The 17,273-nt window shown below is 46.6% G+C and overlaps 4 protein-coding genes across 6 annotated transcripts; 1 reads left to right on the forward strand and 3 right to left on the reverse strand.

The window, feature by feature from the left end:
* Positions 336-1,420, reverse strand: LOC8064923 (probable glutathione S-transferase BZ2). Its single transcript, XM_002467206.2, has 2 exons — positions 1,028-1,420; positions 336-913 (listed from the first exon to the last, which is right to left on the reverse strand). Exons 1-2 carry the CDS (start codon positions 1,367-1,369, stop codon positions 536-538), a joined length of 720 nt encoding a protein of 239 aa, XP_002467251.2. The 5' UTR covers positions 1,370-1,420; the 3' UTR covers positions 336-535.
* LOC8066146 (probable glutathione S-transferase BZ2) lies at positions 8,618-11,975 on the reverse strand. Its single transcript, XM_002467207.2, has 3 exons — positions 11,782-11,975; positions 9,214-9,646; positions 8,618-9,085 (listed from the first exon to the last, which is right to left on the reverse strand). Exons 1-3 carry the CDS (start codon positions 11,973-11,975, stop codon positions 8,708-8,710), a joined length of 1,005 nt encoding a protein of 334 aa, XP_002467252.2. The 3' UTR covers positions 8,618-8,707.
* On the forward strand, positions 11,802-14,820 carry LOC110432042 (proteasome assembly chaperone 3). Of its 3 annotated transcripts, none has more exons than XM_021452002.1 (8): positions 11,802-12,318; positions 12,483-12,577; positions 12,812-12,859; positions 12,941-12,987; positions 13,563-13,629; positions 13,711-13,754; positions 14,189-14,246; positions 14,522-14,820. In XM_021452002.1, the coding sequence occupies exons 2-8, from the start codon at positions 12,500-12,502 to the stop codon at positions 14,570-14,572; spliced, it is 393 nt and encodes a 130-aa protein (XP_021307677.1). In that variant the 5' UTR covers positions 11,802-12,318; positions 12,483-12,499; the 3' UTR covers positions 14,573-14,820. The 3 variants fall into 3 exon arrangements, with proteins under 3 accessions (XP_021307677.1, XP_021307678.1, XP_021307676.1); XM_021452003.1 differs by having other exon boundaries at positions 11,802-12,277; XM_021452001.1 differs by having other exon boundaries at positions 11,803-12,577.
* LOC8066147 lies at positions 14,863-17,006 on the reverse strand. The gene is made up of 3 exons (XM_021452000.1): positions 16,642-17,006; positions 16,130-16,503; positions 14,863-15,987 (listed from the first exon to the last, which is right to left on the reverse strand). The coding sequence occupies exons 1-3, from the start codon at positions 16,838-16,840 to the stop codon at positions 15,049-15,051; spliced, it is 1,512 nt and encodes a 503-aa protein (XP_021307675.1). The 5' UTR covers positions 16,841-17,006; the 3' UTR covers positions 14,863-15,048.

Consider the following 17,273-nt stretch of genomic DNA (forward strand, 5'->3'; position numbering starts at 1 on the left):
GGCGCAATGATAAGGCTACATGCGGCCCACTAGTCAGACCTTGGTGTCGAGATCTATGCCGCTGAGCCGGTAGACCGGTCACCGCCACGCCAACATCCACGTTTGCTCCACGCAACAAAGCTCAACACCGAGATATGTAAAATCTTACGCCATGACCATCACACCGAGACGTGTAAGCTTGACGCCAATGACTATGATGCCAAACCTAACGGTCTAGAAAATAAAAGGAAACTTTCGGAGATCTATTTGTGAATATTTTTTAAAAAAGAGCAAAAAAAAAAAATCGGCGATCCCGTCTTCAGGAACTGAAAGGAACCATGACGATTTCTGTTTACAAGCATCCGGCTTTGTTGCAATCACATTTCAAAATATGCATTGACAATTTCCTTTCCTTTCCTTTCATTTATTTATACGCGGTGACAATGTAGGACGAGTGTACAAATACCACAAATTAATAAAATAAGACACGTCACACAAACAATTGGATGAACATAGTATAACGCGTAACAGAAGAGCAGCAGAGGCGCTAAATCATTCATGACACGTGGACCCCGAACATTTCCTGGAGGAACTTCGTGAACTGCACCACCTTGTCCGTGTCCGGCAGGATGCGCTTGGCTGCGGGGTGCGCGGCGAAGCGCCGGCTCCACCCGTCCAGGAGCGGCGTCGCGGACGCGTCGATGAGGGAGAGGCCGTGGAGACGCTCGCAGGCCCTGAGCGCCGGCAGGAAGCAGCCGAGTGCCAGGTCCAGGAGGCCCGGCGCCGCGTCGCGGCCGGAGAAGAAAGCCGCGCCGCTGCTGCGGTCCTTGAACACCTCCTCCAGGCGGTTTAGCGCGGCGCGGGTGTCTACCACGGCCTGCGCGCGTTCGTCCGCGGTCGGCGCCAGCGAGACGGCGTCCAGCGCCGGCCAAAACTGCAGAACAGTTGCATGTTAATCAGTTAATGTTACTACTGTGAGTGAAGACACTTGCCGTCTCCGGCGAGAACAAGCCCGACAGCAGAGGTGGTCGGTGGTCGGTGTACTCACCTTGTCGTCGATGAAGACGGTCCAGAAGCGGTGCATGGCGCGCTCGTATGGGTCGTCCGGCAGCAGCAGGCCGCCAGCCTCGGCGCCGCCGGTTCCCCGCACGACGTCCTCGACGTACTGGACGATGACGGCGGACTCGCAGATGGCGCGGCCGTCGGGGAGGAGCAGCACGGGGATCTTGCCGTAGACCGGGTTGGCGGCGAGGAGCCTGTCGCTTTTCTTGGGGCCGAGCGGCTCGTCCAGGAGCTCGTACGCCACGCCGCGCAGCTCCAGCGCCAGGCGCGCCCGTGCAGTGAACGGGCTCACCTCCCCGCCGAGCACACGCATGGTCCCGGCCGTCATCGACGTCACTTTTGCTGGCACCTCTTCTTGAGATTTGAGAAGCTCGTGCGCTCTGCCTCAGCTGGATGCTGCCGGCTCTCCTGCAATTTAAACGAGAGCCGGGGAGCCCGGGACGGACGGTAGTAGAGTGCACTAATCGACCTGAGATGAGTGTCGAGTCGTATCGTCATTGACCGGTCGATCGGTGCTCGTGCGGGTTGGTGCGAGAGCTAACTGATTCTGGTGCGTCCAAAATCGGCTCGCGCGCGTGTTTCTAGTTCTAGCTGGAGCTTACACAGGAGGTGAACAGCACGTGTGTGTAATAACGTGTGGCTACGATGGTGTGCACGTTCCGTTTTCTTTTAGCCAAATAAAACTGACATACTATAGGCATTTTTCTAGCAATTAATTTTGAAAACACACTCTTGGGAATATCTTCATCATGTAGTTGGACAATGAATGTAAGTGCGCCAACCGATATATAATTATTTTTTAAGCTGGCTAGTCAGAGAGATTAATTGTACTTCCTTTATTTAAGGTGTGTTTGGTTTGTAGCCCAGCTAGCCTGGATAGCCCAGTCTAGCGAAGCCAGTCCAAACCTGTCCTCATATAGCTTATATGAGCTTGTTTGGTTGTTAGGCTCTCTCTGACCTGATTTTCATGTTCAAATGTTTGGTTTCATGTATTTTTCCTTGGTAGCCTAGTGTAGCCGACTTAGGGGTGTTTGGTTGCTAGTTAATAGTTGGGTGGGTTCACCAATAGAGTCAACTAGTAGCCTTATCCTTCCCCATGCTTGACTAGAATAAATACCTGCCCTCCCATCCTGAATCGGTCACCCCCATTCGTTCACCTCCCACTCGCCCCTTCGTCTCCCTCTCACCAAGCCCTCTAGCTCTCTATCAGTGCACTAGCGTAGCCACCCTTCTTTGACGATGAGCAACCACCAGCCCGCCGCTGACACCGAGGTTCGTCGTGGGCTACACCATTGCCAGGGACACTGGTTGCGAGTGTTTCTTGCATTTCAAGACAGAACTCCGCCCCTCGGCCACTCTGTCTGGCAGCTTCTCCGCGAGTAGTGACGGCGAGCCCATCGATGAGGCTTCGGACAACGGCGACTACGACCACGACACCATATCCGAGGTACGACATCATCTACATCGCTCCACATCCCCCAACCCCTAGGGTTTTAGGTTTAGCCAAAGAAATTGTTCCTCTTTTATTGAGATTGTCGATTACACACCAAAGTTGAGCGATTGATTTGATTTATTATTTGGTTCGGTTCTAATTCGTTTAGTAATGAGTGAAACCCTAAGCTAGGTACCTAAAATTTTAAGAATTTGATATTGGGTCGGTTCTTTGCTCTCTATTCTTCGTAGGATAAGAGCGACTCGGTCGTCCCCGATGCTTATCTGGAACGTGATTGGTCCCGCGTCAGTGATGTTCATCTTCCAAAGTGTGGATGTGGTCTGAATGCCATCATCAAGAGAGCATGGGGAGGAAGAGCACATGCTGACACTTCTTTGGTTGCCCACTGTAGGTGATTTGATTGCTATTGCTTAGTTCATTTTTGTCCTAGATACTGTCATTTTTGTTTTATTTGTCCCTGAAAGATCTAATTGAAGCATGACCTTTGTAGGATGGCATTCAGTAGTGCCAATTCATGGAGTGGATCGATGCACCTTGGCCACATTACATGCAGGAGTCCCTCAAGGAGCTATGGAGCGGGCTAAAGAGCACCAGACATTATGAGGCGAGGACGAATGAGGAGCTGATCGATGCAATCCGCCTCAACTATGCCACGAACAATGCTAAGGTTGAGCTGGAGTAGGAGATCAACCGCACCAAGCGCATGGTTGAGATGATTTGTTCATGCTATCACAGGAAGACTACCAACATTACGGTGAAAGCAGGGAAGCTCAAGTACCTCATGTACTGCTTGTTGGTGGTGATCGTCGTCGTGGCGTTGGCCCTGATCAGGAAGAAGTGATCCCCACCGAGCCATCTTCTAGGTTGTTCGCCACATTAGGAGATTTTGCTGGTGAAGGATCTTAGGACTCACTGTTAGTTAGCATAGCAACTAGTAGTCTTTGTATTTTGGTTGATACCATGTTAGCTTAACTTATAGCTGACGGTGCTCGTATGATAGAATAGTCTACTGGTGTTAGGACTTTGAACACCAAACTCTAAAACTATGGATAGAGCTCATGTCAGTACAGCTGAATGGTACACTGGCTTTGCCGTTAGTTGGCATCTTTTGATAGAGCCCATGTCAGTTCAACTGAATGGTGCACTGGCTTTGCCGTTGTAAATATCTAAGTAGCTAAAACAACTGTCAAAGTGCAATGGCATTGTTCTATGTTAAGCTTGTGTTTGTTTCGTTTCTTGCAAATGACTTTGAATATTAGATTCTATAGATTGTGTTGTTCAATGAATGCTTGTTTCTTGAAGTTCATAATTCTCTTTGATGTTCTCACAATTGGATAACATGTGACAACATTGCAGTCTCACAAACATTGTCTCAACACCTAAATATGGATACTATGGAATATCTCTCGGGTGAAGTGCTCACCGATATCTATGCGCTTGTGGATTAATTCTCTGTGTGCGTATCTAATATCAATAAGCATTTCTAGCGCTGTTGCTGGGGATTAGACTTTTTGTCTATCTTTGATAATTGCGCTATGAAGTGTCAACAATGATCAACTTTGGCTCCTCGTGTTGCTGCCTCTGCTCGTCGGTTTCTCCATCAACCAGGGGTTCATCATTGCTGACCGTGAGCACCATACCTCCATGACTGGATGAAAAGGTTGGGAAGTGTGGTAACCCTAGCGGATGGGATGAGATGCTATCATCATCATCATCACTGTTATCGAGTTATTGGAGCTCAGTACTATCAGTATGGGTTGACCCGGTACTTGATCGGGAGCCAGAGCTAGTGTCCTCTTGAGCTGTATGTGTTGAGCCCTCTTGAACTTCCTAGATCCTGACCATGTCACAGTGGGTGTAGGATGACAAGGACCAGGTAGATCCAAGAGAGATAGATCTAAGACATGGCAACGCTCGATGGGATCCATGAAATGATGTGGGGTGCGAAGCACGTAATCGGAGGACACATTAGCCACACCGTAAGGGAAGGCATGGCATTGCTCTATTAGGGCTTGGTAGTCAGACAACCTCATACCAGTTGTGGGAACAAGTTAGAGGTGGACAGTGCATCCTTCTAGAGTTGAGGTGACCATTGGATCTATTTCTAGATGTGCATGATGACTAGCTCGAACTAGTTGGGGAGATCAGTGGTGACGCTAGGGACCATAACCACCCTTGGCAGATTAATCTCAGATCAAATCTACCAAGGCTAGGGTTTCGGTGAGGTCAGAGCCGATCTGGTCGATGGAATCAAGCAGGTTGGTGTTATCGATCTGTCTCCCCTGGTAATGGGAGAGCGAGCGACGTGATGGCGGTGTGGTCGGGACCAATACTAGTGTTAGTGAAGTCATGGTTGATGCAGTCAGAACCTGCATCTTCTCCGTGGTCGTGGCGGGAAATCTATTGATGCTGGTGGTCTAGGTGACTCGGCCAACGATGAACATGAGTCTGGCTGCCGTGACCATGGAGTCGGGGATGATGACCATCTGGCTCGCTTGGTAAGTTGCACGCACACCCCCTAGCTAGTGCACCACTATCGACAAAATATGGTCGACAGTCTACCTAGAGGTATGCCCAAGGTAGTAGATTAGGTAGAGGTGCGTGAGGCAACAAACTAGATGGTGATGCAAGACAATCACAGGAGTTTTTATCCAAGTTCAGCCATCGTGGGGGCATAATACCTATGCCCCACGTCTGGTTTGTATTACTATATGATATGAGATATCTAAGTGAGATCAATTTGAGGAGGTCCTTGCCTGCTTATATAGTCTGAGGGGCAGGATTACAGATCTACAAACTAATATTGGTCGGTTACAATTGCTATATGAGGGAAGATAAAGCTTCCTATTCTAGCCGACCAAGATATTCCTTGATCAGTAAGCTAAATATGTTGCCTTGCATGCAACGCCGACCAGACTGGTGGGCCGCGTGTGATCTTCTAGTGAGTTGGGTCATCCGTTCTGGGCTAGCCCATGTCGAGCTATGACGGTATAGGGGTTTATACCCCCACACTTTTGCACATTTATTTTTTACATGCCAAGTGATTCATCAGTGGTGAGCTACAGCTTTGTGATGGTTTATTCTTTGTTCTAATAAGGGTATTATGGTCACTAAAAGTTTTATTTCCAATCCTTATCCCACTCATATATACTAAACAAGGGTATGGGTTTGAAGTCTTATGCTCATATCCCATATCCACCTCTTGATCCTATCTCTACCCATTTCCCTTTCCCTTTCCTAGGTTCTATCCAAATGCCACCTTAAGAAATGCATTATGTACTAGAGTGGATTCGGGCCTAGGGCCACTACAGCTGGCCGTAAGCATGGCTTAAAATGATTTGGACATGTGAATGATGCACAAACTACTCCCTTCAATGCCAATTGTATCTTAAGTATCAACATGTAATAAAGATATTATATAATTATACGCAACAGCTCGATTGATGTCAAGTGACAACCATCTAAACAATCCACACAAAATATCTTCATTTTAGAATATTCTATACTTCTCAATATATCATGGTGATCTAAATATAATATGTTCTATGCTAATCTAGACTTTGTTATGTTCTTGTCTTTATTATGTATGAAAAAGGTATAGTATTTAGTCTCCAAAGCCTTGTAGAATTTTCTTAAATTCGCCATGAAGCTTGATTGCTTATTCTATTTCCCCCCTTTGATTGTCATGAAAAGATGATTTTGTCCATATGTGCCAAAGGTACAATGTTATTGTGATCTTCTAGAATGTTCTAGATATATATTTGATGAGGACATCACTTCTTCGGATGCACAAGATGATCCTCCGCTGGACATTCAAGGTCCAATCACAAGAGCTCGCGCACAAAATTAAATTTACAAGTAAGCTCGTTCCTAAGCAAGTCTTTTTATGATTTTGAGAATAGATTGCTACCTAATGATTATATTGTGCTTAGGAATCATGGAAAGGACCAGAGGATACATTAGGGATGGCTTGGAGGCGTGGAGGACTAGCAAGGGCGCCCAAGTCAAGGAGGAGGCGCGTACCGACAAGGGCGCCTGAGTCGACTTCGAGCCTGTTTTGGAGTCTAGGACCAGGGAGAAGTAAAATAGACTTCCAAGATGCATCCAAACTCCATTTTCGATGATCCACTCATGGTTGGAAAGATAATTTCATAACAAAATCAATGGCCTTGGGTTGAGGTCCAAATTCCTTTTGAGTCATCGGGAAATGTTGAAACAAGATAGTGTTTAGAATTTGTTTCGGTGCCGCGTCACCATTTTTGTTCCGTTGGACCGCGTATCGTTATTGAGCCCATTAAGGGGGCGCGTCTAGGGGTGGCGACGAGCCTTAGACCTCTATATCCCGCCGCCGCTACTCACGTTAGGTTTTGGATTTTGCTTAGATTATTCTATCAAGAACAGTTTCGCCGCTTTATTGGTTTGTGAGACCCCAACTCGTGAGATTAATCATTCATCTGTAAATTGGTTGCATTCTTTCTTGTCCTTGTTTGTGTTCTTTTATTTGTAGGCAAAGGACTTAGCCTTCTTGGCAAGGTCAAATCGTGTAACGTCGGTTGATAACCAGAGGAGACGTGGTGCTGCGATTGCGAGGTTTCGAATTGTGTTGTTCGCATGCCAGATCAATTTGTGTCTTGTTTCTACCAAATTGAGAGTTAATAGAACCTTTCGGAAGATCAGACCACCCTTGTTCACATCAATTTTGCTATTTTTATATGCATAATTTCAAATAAAGTGCATGATAAAGACATAGTCCATGGACAATTGAGACCAAATTGATGTTGTGCATGTTGATGCAATTTTTTGTAAACCTTGTTAAAGTTAGAAAAGTTTGGCTTAGACAAAGCTAAGTGTACAATTTAGAATAGAGGAAGTACATAGAAATTCTTACGTGATTCTTATTTCCATGAATTGATTTGTGTGAAATTTGTGTATGCTTCCTAGAAAGTTTATGTGTTCCAAACGGTTGTTGTTGCATAAGTTCTTAGTAGTAGAGGGCTAGACTGCCAATCCCACCTTTAGAAACAGAAAGTAAACGGGGCCTGTTTAGGCCTTGTTTAGTTTTAAAAAATTTGGCAAAATAAACATTATAGCACTTTCGTTTGTATTTGACAAATATTGTCTAATTATAGACTAATTAGGCTCAAATGATTCGTCTCGCAAATTACAGTTAAACTATGTAATTAGTTATTTCTTTTATCTATATTTAATGTTCCATGTATGTACCGCAAGATTCGATGTAACAGGGAATTTGAAAAATTTTACAAATTTTTTTGAACTAAACAATGCCTAGTTCTCAACAAATTTTGTAAAAATTTTTCAGATTCCCTATCACATCGAATCTTGCGGCACATGCACGGAGCATTAAATATAGATAAAAGAAATAACTAATTACATAGTTTACCTGTAATTTGCGAAACGAATCTTTTGAGCCTAGTTAGTTTATGATTGGACAATATTTGTCAAATACAAACGAAAGTGCTATAATGTCTATTTTGTAATTTTTTTTGGAACTAAGGCCTTGGTCAGTTCCTAAAAAACTTTGATTTCGGCTACTGTAGCACTTTTGGTTTTATTTGTTAAATATTGTCTAATTATGGACTAACTAAGCTCAAAAGATTAATCTCGCAATCTACAGACAAACTGTGCAATTAGTTTTTGTTTTTATCTATATTTAATACTCCATACATGTGCCGCAAGATTCGATGTAACGAGACATCTTGAAAAAAATTTGGTTTTTAGGGTGAACTAAACAAGGCCTAGAAAAGACCTTAGTCTGAGGCATTAAATACATACTGTTTGTGTCCATGTTTGTAAAATATTTTGGAATTAGCCTGTTTAGTTTGCAAAAAATTTTAAGATTTTCCGTCACATCGAATCTTTGGTCGTATGCATGGAGCATTAAATGTAGATAAAAATAAAAACTAATTACATAGTTTACCTGTAATTTGTGAGATGAATCTTTTGAGCCTAGTTACTCCATGATTGGACAATGTTTGTCAAATAAAAACGAAAGTACTACAGTGGCCAAAACCGAAAATTTTTGCGAACTAAACAACCAAAACCAAAAAATTTTGGTGTCAGATTTTTAGTGGGCTATTTAGGACTAAACAGCCCCCATGATGATTTCTGTTTACGTACCGACTTTGTTGCAAGCAAATTTCAAAATATGCATTGACAACCTTATTCCATTTATTTATACGCAGTGAAAATCATTCATGACACGTGGACCCCGAACTTTTCCTGGAGGAACCTCGTGAACTGCACCACCTTGTCCGTGTCCGGCAGGACGCGCTTGGCTGCCGGGTGCGCGGCGAAGCGCCGGCTCCACCCGTCCAGGAGCGGCGTCGTGGACGCGTCGATGAGGGAGAGGCCGTGGAGCCGCTCGCAGGCCCTGAGCGCCGGCAGGAAGCAGCCGAGTGCCAGGTCCAGGAGGCCCGGCGCCGCGTCGCGGCCGGAGAAGAAAGCCGCGCCGTTGCTGCGGTCCTTGAACACCTCCTCCAGGCGGTTTAGCGCGGCGCGGGTGTCTACCACGGCCTGCGCGCGTGCGTCCGCGGTCGGCGCCAGCGAGACGGCGTCCAGCGCCGGCCAAAACTGCAGAAATTAAGCCACAGCAGTTGCATGTTACTGTCAAAAGACAAGACACACGCGCCGCCTCCGGTCGCCGGCGAGAACAAGCCCGACAGCAAATGTGCTCTCTGCTCGGTGGTCGGTGTACTCACCTTGTCGTCGATGAAGACGGTCCAGAAGCGGTGCATGGCGCGCTCGTATGGGTCGTCCGGCAGCAGCAGGCCGCCAGCCTCGGCGCCGCCGCTTCCCCGCGCGACGTCCTCGACGTACTGGACGATGACGGCGGACTCGCATATGGCGCGGCCGTCGGGGAGGAGCAGCACGGGGATCTTGCCGTAGACCGGGTTGGCGGCGAGGAGCCTGTCGCTTTTCTTGGGGCCGAGCGGCTCGTCCAGGAGCTCGTACGCCACGCCGCGCAGCTCCAGCGCCAGGCGCGCCCGCGCCGCGAACGGGCTCACCTCCCCGCCCAGCAAGCGCATGGTCCCGGCCGTCATCGACGACGACGAGATGCAGGCCGGCCGGCTGGTCCCGACGTGCTGGGCTCCTCTCCTCTCCTCTTCTTGGGATTTGAGAAGCTCGCGTGCTCTGCCTCAGCTTGATGCGGCCGGCTGGCCTCGCCTGCAATAAACGAGAGCCGGTAGTGGCGAGTCGTGGCATTGACCGGTCGCTCGGTGCTCGTGCGGGTTGGTGCCAGCTAACTGATTCTGGTGCGTACAACTTCGGTTCGCGCCGGCCATTCCAATCGTCTGCACGACAGTTGAAAGAAAGATCGCTCTCGCACAAACTAGTGGTCAGCAAATAAACAAAATTTTTCTTTCACAAAAATTGATATACTCTCTCTGTCTCAAAAAAGTATAATTCTAGCTATGAATCTAGACATATGTGATGTTTAAACTCATTATTAAAATTGTATTTTTTTTTTGGAACAGAGAGAGTAAATATCAGCAAAATAAATAGAAAAAGGTTCAGTACCACATGGCTCCCCTGCCATGCGGAGAGGATGGGTTGGGATGATATTGTCATATATTGTTAATTTAATCATTCCATCATGATTAAAAACATGTGAACATAGCATGTTTAAAATATGTATTATCGCAACAAGCATAATCATATTATAATCCATAGCAGCAAGAATAACCGAATATTTATAAACTATATAAACACAATAATCTAGAGCATAATTAAACGATATAACAGTTGAGAGTGTACCCAGAGGATGGTCCCATGCAGAGGGCATTGAAGGCTCCATTCTCACTAGTATAGTTATGGAAGCAGTGAGTTTGGTCGATGTCATGGACCTCAGTCGATATAGGAAGATGTTCGCAATGCCAAATCCCACGAACGCAACACACCCAGAGGAAGATGACGATGACGATGGAGGGAGCAATGGTGTAGTCGCTTCCTAAAAAACTAATCGCCCGACAACCTCGAGTAGGATTCTCAGACGAGTGACGGTTCCGAAGGCACCTGCGGAATACCAGGACGGAGATTGCCTTGCCTTCAAGCAGTTGAGAGGGTGGATTCTGGTGTTTCTCACGTAAACCTTTCTCAAGACAGGACTCAACTATATATATCCTTGCATGCCAAGAGAGGTGAAGAGACAGGGGTAGGCAAGAGGTTTTGTAACATCAGAGTTTATCATCATAATCCAAAAGAGAAAACTCCTAGAATTATAAGACATCAAGGCACAACACGCCATGCACGCCGCCTGCCTCGCCATGCCCACAACCCGGTCAACATGGGTGGTGGTGCGTGCATGCCATGCCTTCGTTTGTTTCTCAACTTCTCAATATAAATAGATAAAATCCAACTATATAAGTCGAGTTAAGGTTTAGACAATATCTCGTACGGTATTTTTTATTCACCATGTTATGTTATGGATCATAGAGTTTAATTTATTTAATTTTAAATGGGCCAATCCAACATTCTCCTAGGGAAAGTCCTGCCTTGTTGCCACTGATGTCACCGTGGTCTTCTCCTCGGTGTCTTTCTCGTCGTCAATGGTGCTGCTTCTTAGAAAAAGACAAGTCCGATCTCTCAAGCAGTTCCATCTCCATCCTTCTCCGCCCATAGCTGCTTGAGCTCCATCGTCGTCGCCCTTTCGAGCATGATTTGGTGGCAAAAAGACTTTCTCTCCATGTATTTGCCATAGGATTATCTTTGATTTGGGTCTAATTTTAGGAAGAAGTCCAATTTAGCTCATGCAACTATCACAATCATCCGACTTTTCTCCCTGATCTACAAAATAAGTTTTCCAATCTCCCTCAAATTCTAAATGTCGTTCACTTTCACACCCTAGCGATTTTGATGGTAGTTTTGCAAGGAGGTAAAATTGGACTAAGTTGAAAGTTCAAGGAGATAAGTTGCATTATAAATATTTTATAAAAAACAAAATAAGATTCTAATATATTTTGCATAAAAATTGCAATTAAAAACTCCAAACCTACTTTAATTTTTAAATTAATAAAAAATTTATTTTAGCTTGAAAAACTATGAAACTTGTTTCAAATTTTTTCTAAAATCATACTCTATGTTATGGGTTCGTGGCAACCAAAAAGTGTCCTGGTTTCTTTTAAGAAATAAAATTGTGTTTTTTTGGAGCAACAAGAAATGCATTACGTACGAAAAAAACAATTGGACAGACCCAAAATATATAACTGTCCTAATATATGTGAATTTCTGGCCTGGCTTAAGTCGTTGGGCCTAATTTTTACTCCTACCGGCCCAGGACAGAGAGAGCTCCAGACTCGGACTCCCATCCCGACCCTCCACGCCCGCCGCAATTCCTCTCCTCATCTCTCACTCCGCCCGCCGCAATCGACTCCGTCTCGGCGTCTCCGATCCGGCTCTCCGCCGCCGCTAGTCGACCCAGGCATCCAGCACTGCAGCAGGGAGCAGCCGCCGCCCCGTCCATCGATCGGCAACTCGGCCCCTGCCGGAAGCCTACAAGGGGCTATCCGCAGCCCCGCGGTCGGCCGTCGGAGGCGCCGGGCGCGCTGCCCGCTTGGCGGCTGTCCGCCTTGGGCCTGGCCACAGCGGCACAGCCCGCAGGTGCACGCCCAGACTGGACGTTTGGACGCCTGGCCGACCAGGCGCCGAGCGCGGAGCAGCGAGCCGGGCAGCCGGCGACCGTGTATCTCCGTCGCAGCGTACGCTGTCCAGCCTCCAGCTTGGGCAGGGCGCCACCGCAGTACTCTGCACACATAATACATCTCGGTTGGCACTAGACACCATAGTATCAATCAACCAACCTCAATGTATGGTTGCAGCTTATTTTTCCAATATTTTTTTTGGGTTCAGTCAACTACTGCACTCAAGTCCTAGCAAAATTTGAGTTTGGCTTCTGATGCGTACTAAGATGTGATGCTTTGTGGGTCTTGTATCGTGGTAAAGCTAATGCTTTGGAGGTTGTGATGTACAGCTCTGCTGGTTAGATAGATGGAGGTGCCAATGAACTCTACGCAATCTGGTGCTCACTTTCCTGTGCAGCATCGGTCCTTCTCGTTAGACATCAAGGTACCTGTCTTGCTGCGGAAAGTTTCGATTTGTGTTGCATTTAGTCAGATTAAGCGAATGTGATGAATATAATGTACAGTAGAATATGATAGTTTTCCTAGACTGAAGACCTAATAATATCTGCTTTGTATGATTATTAGTATCGAGTTGGTATTGGAGAGTATATTTTGCTTTCTTAGAGTTTTATGAATACGAAGATAACTTGATTACCCTTTTCGCTTTTGGATTTTCTAGGGAAACAAAACAGATATTGTCATCAGTAAATATGAAGATACCTTTCTGGTAAGTTGAAAGTGTTGGTTTTTATTCAGTTGCTCCCTGATTCTCACATGCCAAAGATGTTCATCTTTATTAAATCTGCAGGTGATTGTGACACAAATCGGCTGCATGGGAACTATACTAGCTGCCAAGTATGCTTATTTTTTTTATGCAAATTTGTTCTCCTAAACATGTAAAATTCAGTTTTGTTATTTGCACTATTAGTTCTACATAAGTAGCTTCCAACGTGCTATTTGTTTCACAATGTATTGAAATTGACATTCTGTTGGATCCTTATGAGAGCGTACTCAGGCTTCCTCCACAAATACTTTTAACTGACTGGATCATCTAGTAGAAAGATCTGCTGTCACAAGCATATCAGGTCACAACTGCCAGGTTGTTCACATGTCTAAATCTGTATGCAAGATCATGCCTTTATTACTACCTCAGCATTCTAGTGAATCTATGATGCACTGACACTCCACTTTGGTGCTGTATGGGTATCTTCTGTGCTACTGCTTTGATACTTCTGTGAGCTACTTGCTTGCTACATGTTGGCTGTTTGAAAACCTAAACTTTGAATGTTGGAACTTGATTGATATGTTAATAGTTACTCCATCACCATATTGTATTGTTAGTTTGTGACATATAGACCGTCATTTTTCCTCTTACCTTGAAACTTTGTATACTGTATTTTTTTTATTAAAGCTTTAATTCCACTCGATAGGAAAGATGAAAGTGTTTTCTCGGACCCAACCTACAACGTTTCTGTTCTTTTTGGGAAGAGAGATGAGGTAAGCTCATTAGACCATCTGGCATCAAACTATATATGAACATGCACAGACTAAAGGCTGTACCAAATTTTTTGACTGCAGCCACTCCTAGTAGCTTGTGCACGTCAACTTATTGAGCACATAAGGTTTGCTTCCTACACCATCTACTTCTGCTGTCTGGTCTGTCTCCACATCTTCTAACAGTATTTTTCATATGTAACTTGTAATGGCAAACTGCACACAATTTCTGGCAATATGCTGTGGGCCAGACTGTATCTGTACCCTTCTATCATTAGAAGTAGCAATAACTATTTGAAAATATAGTCAGCAGCAAGAAACTCCTCTTTCGTACTGTTTTTTTGGACATGTATGCAAAAATTCCTTAGTAATGGCTCTTTGATTATATTTGTTATAGTCTGTGTTCAACTAACTTCGGTGCTTCTATTATAACAAAATTTAAAAATATTTCTAACACCACTGTCAACTGTTCCTTTGGCTGACGACAGATACACCGTTTTTGTACATTTGGGTACACAAAGAAATATTATACTCACACAGCATTGTCCATTCATTTTTGTAGTGGCAGTGGCTCAGCCCGGTCATTGGTGATTTCTCTGGGCCTGAAAGATCATTCTCAGGTAAGATGGGAAAATTAACTGTCTGTTTCTAGTAATAGATTTGATGGTCTCGAGCCAATACCATTTCTCCAAAAACATGTTCTGAATTCTGAATCAGCAGGATCACAATGCAGATTAAAGTTGGTTTGAGGTTTCCAAACCCCTGGATATTATTAGAAGAAATGTTAACATTTAATAGAATTAGTACTAGGCACTCTGGATAGTTCCCAGTTGAAATCATTAACGGTGAGTCTGATGGCAAAATGTATGTCGAGTAACAATTTTGAACTTTGCAGGGAACACTGAAGGATATCATTGTAGCTGTGATTGAGAATCGCCTTTGGTGATGATTGAATAGCTGAGCTGGGCATGAGATTGGCTTATTCAGCCCATGGATAAAGATACTGTTTATCATTGTGCGAGGAGCCATGGTTTACCATATACTGAATTCTGGTAGTTTTGTAGTTAGGCCTTCTATCTGTTTGAACTAACAAAAGGCTGGTTTTTAGCTGTGTCAAAATTTGACTGTCAACTCTCACGCTAAACAAAAGACATGGAACGTCAACTCAATCCGAGCAATTGGATGCTTAAATAATACTGTAAGTACCCATTCTTTTTCGTAGCACACGGTTGGAGATTTAGGCTTGGAATAATCCAATCCAAACAAGAAAATAACCCAGAACTAGTTGTCGTAGACACAATCGAGTATATATATAGGAGTAGTAAGCAACAGTAAAATCTTCAGTAGACTGTTCCTATAAAAAGAATCAAGAGTGGACTGAAAGATGCGTCTCTACAGCTAGCTAGCTAGTAATATTCCGCCTTAATTGCTGTCTCCCTGCTGCGTCGGCGGCGGTTCGTCGGACGTTGGGCACAGATCATCCATTGTGAAGAGGAATCTGTCTTCAAGCATCCACCCCAAGTCGAGATCATAGTCCGGCATCCCGATCCCGTCGTAGTTGTCCGCCGGAATGCTATCCTCGATCTCCTTGTCCTCTAGCTTAACGCAGTCTGTCTCCGCCGTGGCGGTGGCGTCTTGCCAAGAGCGCGTGGCCCCCAAGTTACCGCTGGCTTCTTGCCCAGCGCCGCCGTGCGTCGCCGTCAAAGGCGCCAGCTCTTCCGCCGACGGGCTCTCGGCTGCTGGCGGCGGCGTGGACACTGCCGCCCAAGGCAGCGAGCGCGTGGCCCCGGAGTGACTGGCTTTTTGCCCAGCGCCACAGTACGTCGCCGGCTTCGCGGGAGCCTGCTGGTGCGACGCTGGGCTCGCGGCGGCTGGCGGCACCGGCATCTGCGACGGCGCCGGCGGTCTTGCGAATTGTTGGAATGACTGACGACCGGGCAACCCAGTGCTGGGCGGTCTCGCGAACTGCAACAGCTGATGACGACCGGGCATTCCGGTGCCGTACGCCGGCGGCGGCATGGCCATGGTGTGAACCTGCTGGTGGGCTGATCTGGCCGGCGCGGCACCAAACGCGTACTGATGATGATGGTAGTACTGAGAATGCCCAACGTTGGGTATGTGATGCTGCTGCTGCTGGAGTTGCGGCGGCGGCGGCATCCGTGAGGTCGTGGCGCCGGTGGCGAGTGGTTGGTTCCGGCCGGTCAAGATCCCGGACGACGGCTGGCCTGCTGGACACGGCGCCGAGAAGTGGCCGTGAGCAGCAGAGACGTTCGCCAGCGTCTGGTTGCTCCCGGCCCCGTCGTCGCTTTTCATGTCGTCGCCCTTGAGTCTGTAGAGGCGGTACAAGGCCAGGTTGTGCAACTGCATGAAGATCATCATCATAATATAAGAGACAATCAGTGAATGTCAATGTGTGTTTTGCAGTGTCGCTGTGTCAATGTGCGATGGATCGAGAGAGAAATATATAGAGGAAAGAGCTATATATATATATAGGGGTACTGACATGAGTGGTCTTTGTAGGCTCGGAAAGCAGTTGCTGGTGTACGGGGACGGTGAACTCGTGCATGCCCCAATGGCTCTTGACTTGCTGGCCGTTATTACGATGATCGTAGAACACCATGGTCACCATCTTCCCGGCGACGAAGCCGCCCTTGTCTTTTGGCCAATGCAGCACATGGCCGCCGCCCGAGGGCTTCCACCCGCCGCCTCTGGCCAACCGCACCGGCCGCGGCTCGTTGTCGTCCTCGTCTTGGCCGGCGCCGGCGGCTCCCCGCTGCCTCTTTTTATGAACCGGACCACCGCCGCCGGCCGTCTTCTGGAACTGCCGCCTGCTGAAGAAGTAGATGTAGCGGTGCTCCTTGTCGCGCTCGTACATGTCTGCATGTTCTTGTTGGTCAGAAGCTGCTCTCGGAGCGAGAGAGGGAGGGAAGGGGATCCGAAAATTAACTAACTAAAGACGACGGCGGACGGCCGGCCGGCCGGGAGGGAGGGAGGGAAGGGTCGATCGCTAATTACCGTGGAGGTCCTTGGGGTGGTGGTCGAGGATGGTGAGCTCGTGGAAGATGCCAGCCACCTTGGGATGGAGCCGCCGGCCGTTGATCTTGTGGGAGAGGATGGTGATGAGCTCCAGTTGCGTGGGCACGAAGCGGAAGCCTTTCGGGAACCCGTGCTTCGTGAAACGCTTGTCTTCCATCGTCGTCGTCGTCGACGACATCGAGGTCGAGTCGCCGGAGAGGAAACAAGCTAGGCGTCGGTTGCCGTGCTTGTAAGCTGCCGCGCGCGGCGCCTGATTTATTTATTTATATGTCGTCGTCGTCGTGTTGCCGCCGCGGCGTCTCGTTTCGACTCCGAGTCCTCCTCGGTCTGTTGCGACACAGACATCAATTCGATTGTGATTCTATTTCCTATTATAATTTCTTATTAGTGGAAGTGGAGAAGCAAGCCGGGCGAACCGAACTGAACTCAAATTTCAGAATTTGAGCCTTTCTCGGTGGGTGGTGTGCACCGAGGATCCTACATGGCCGCTCACTGTTTTTTTTAACTTCATGGCCACTCATTTTTACCCAACTAGCATAAATACGTGTATGAAAAGCTATTAAATTTTAATAGTATTTGTGTTTTATTTCTTTTATAAAATCAAAAGGCTA

Source organism: Sorghum bicolor, chromosome 1 (genome assembly GCF_000003195.3).
Source record: "Sorghum bicolor cultivar BTx623 chromosome 1, Sorghum_bicolor_NCBIv3, whole genome shotgun sequence".
NCBI lineage: Eukaryota > Viridiplantae > Streptophyta > Magnoliopsida > Poales > Poaceae > Sorghum > Sorghum bicolor.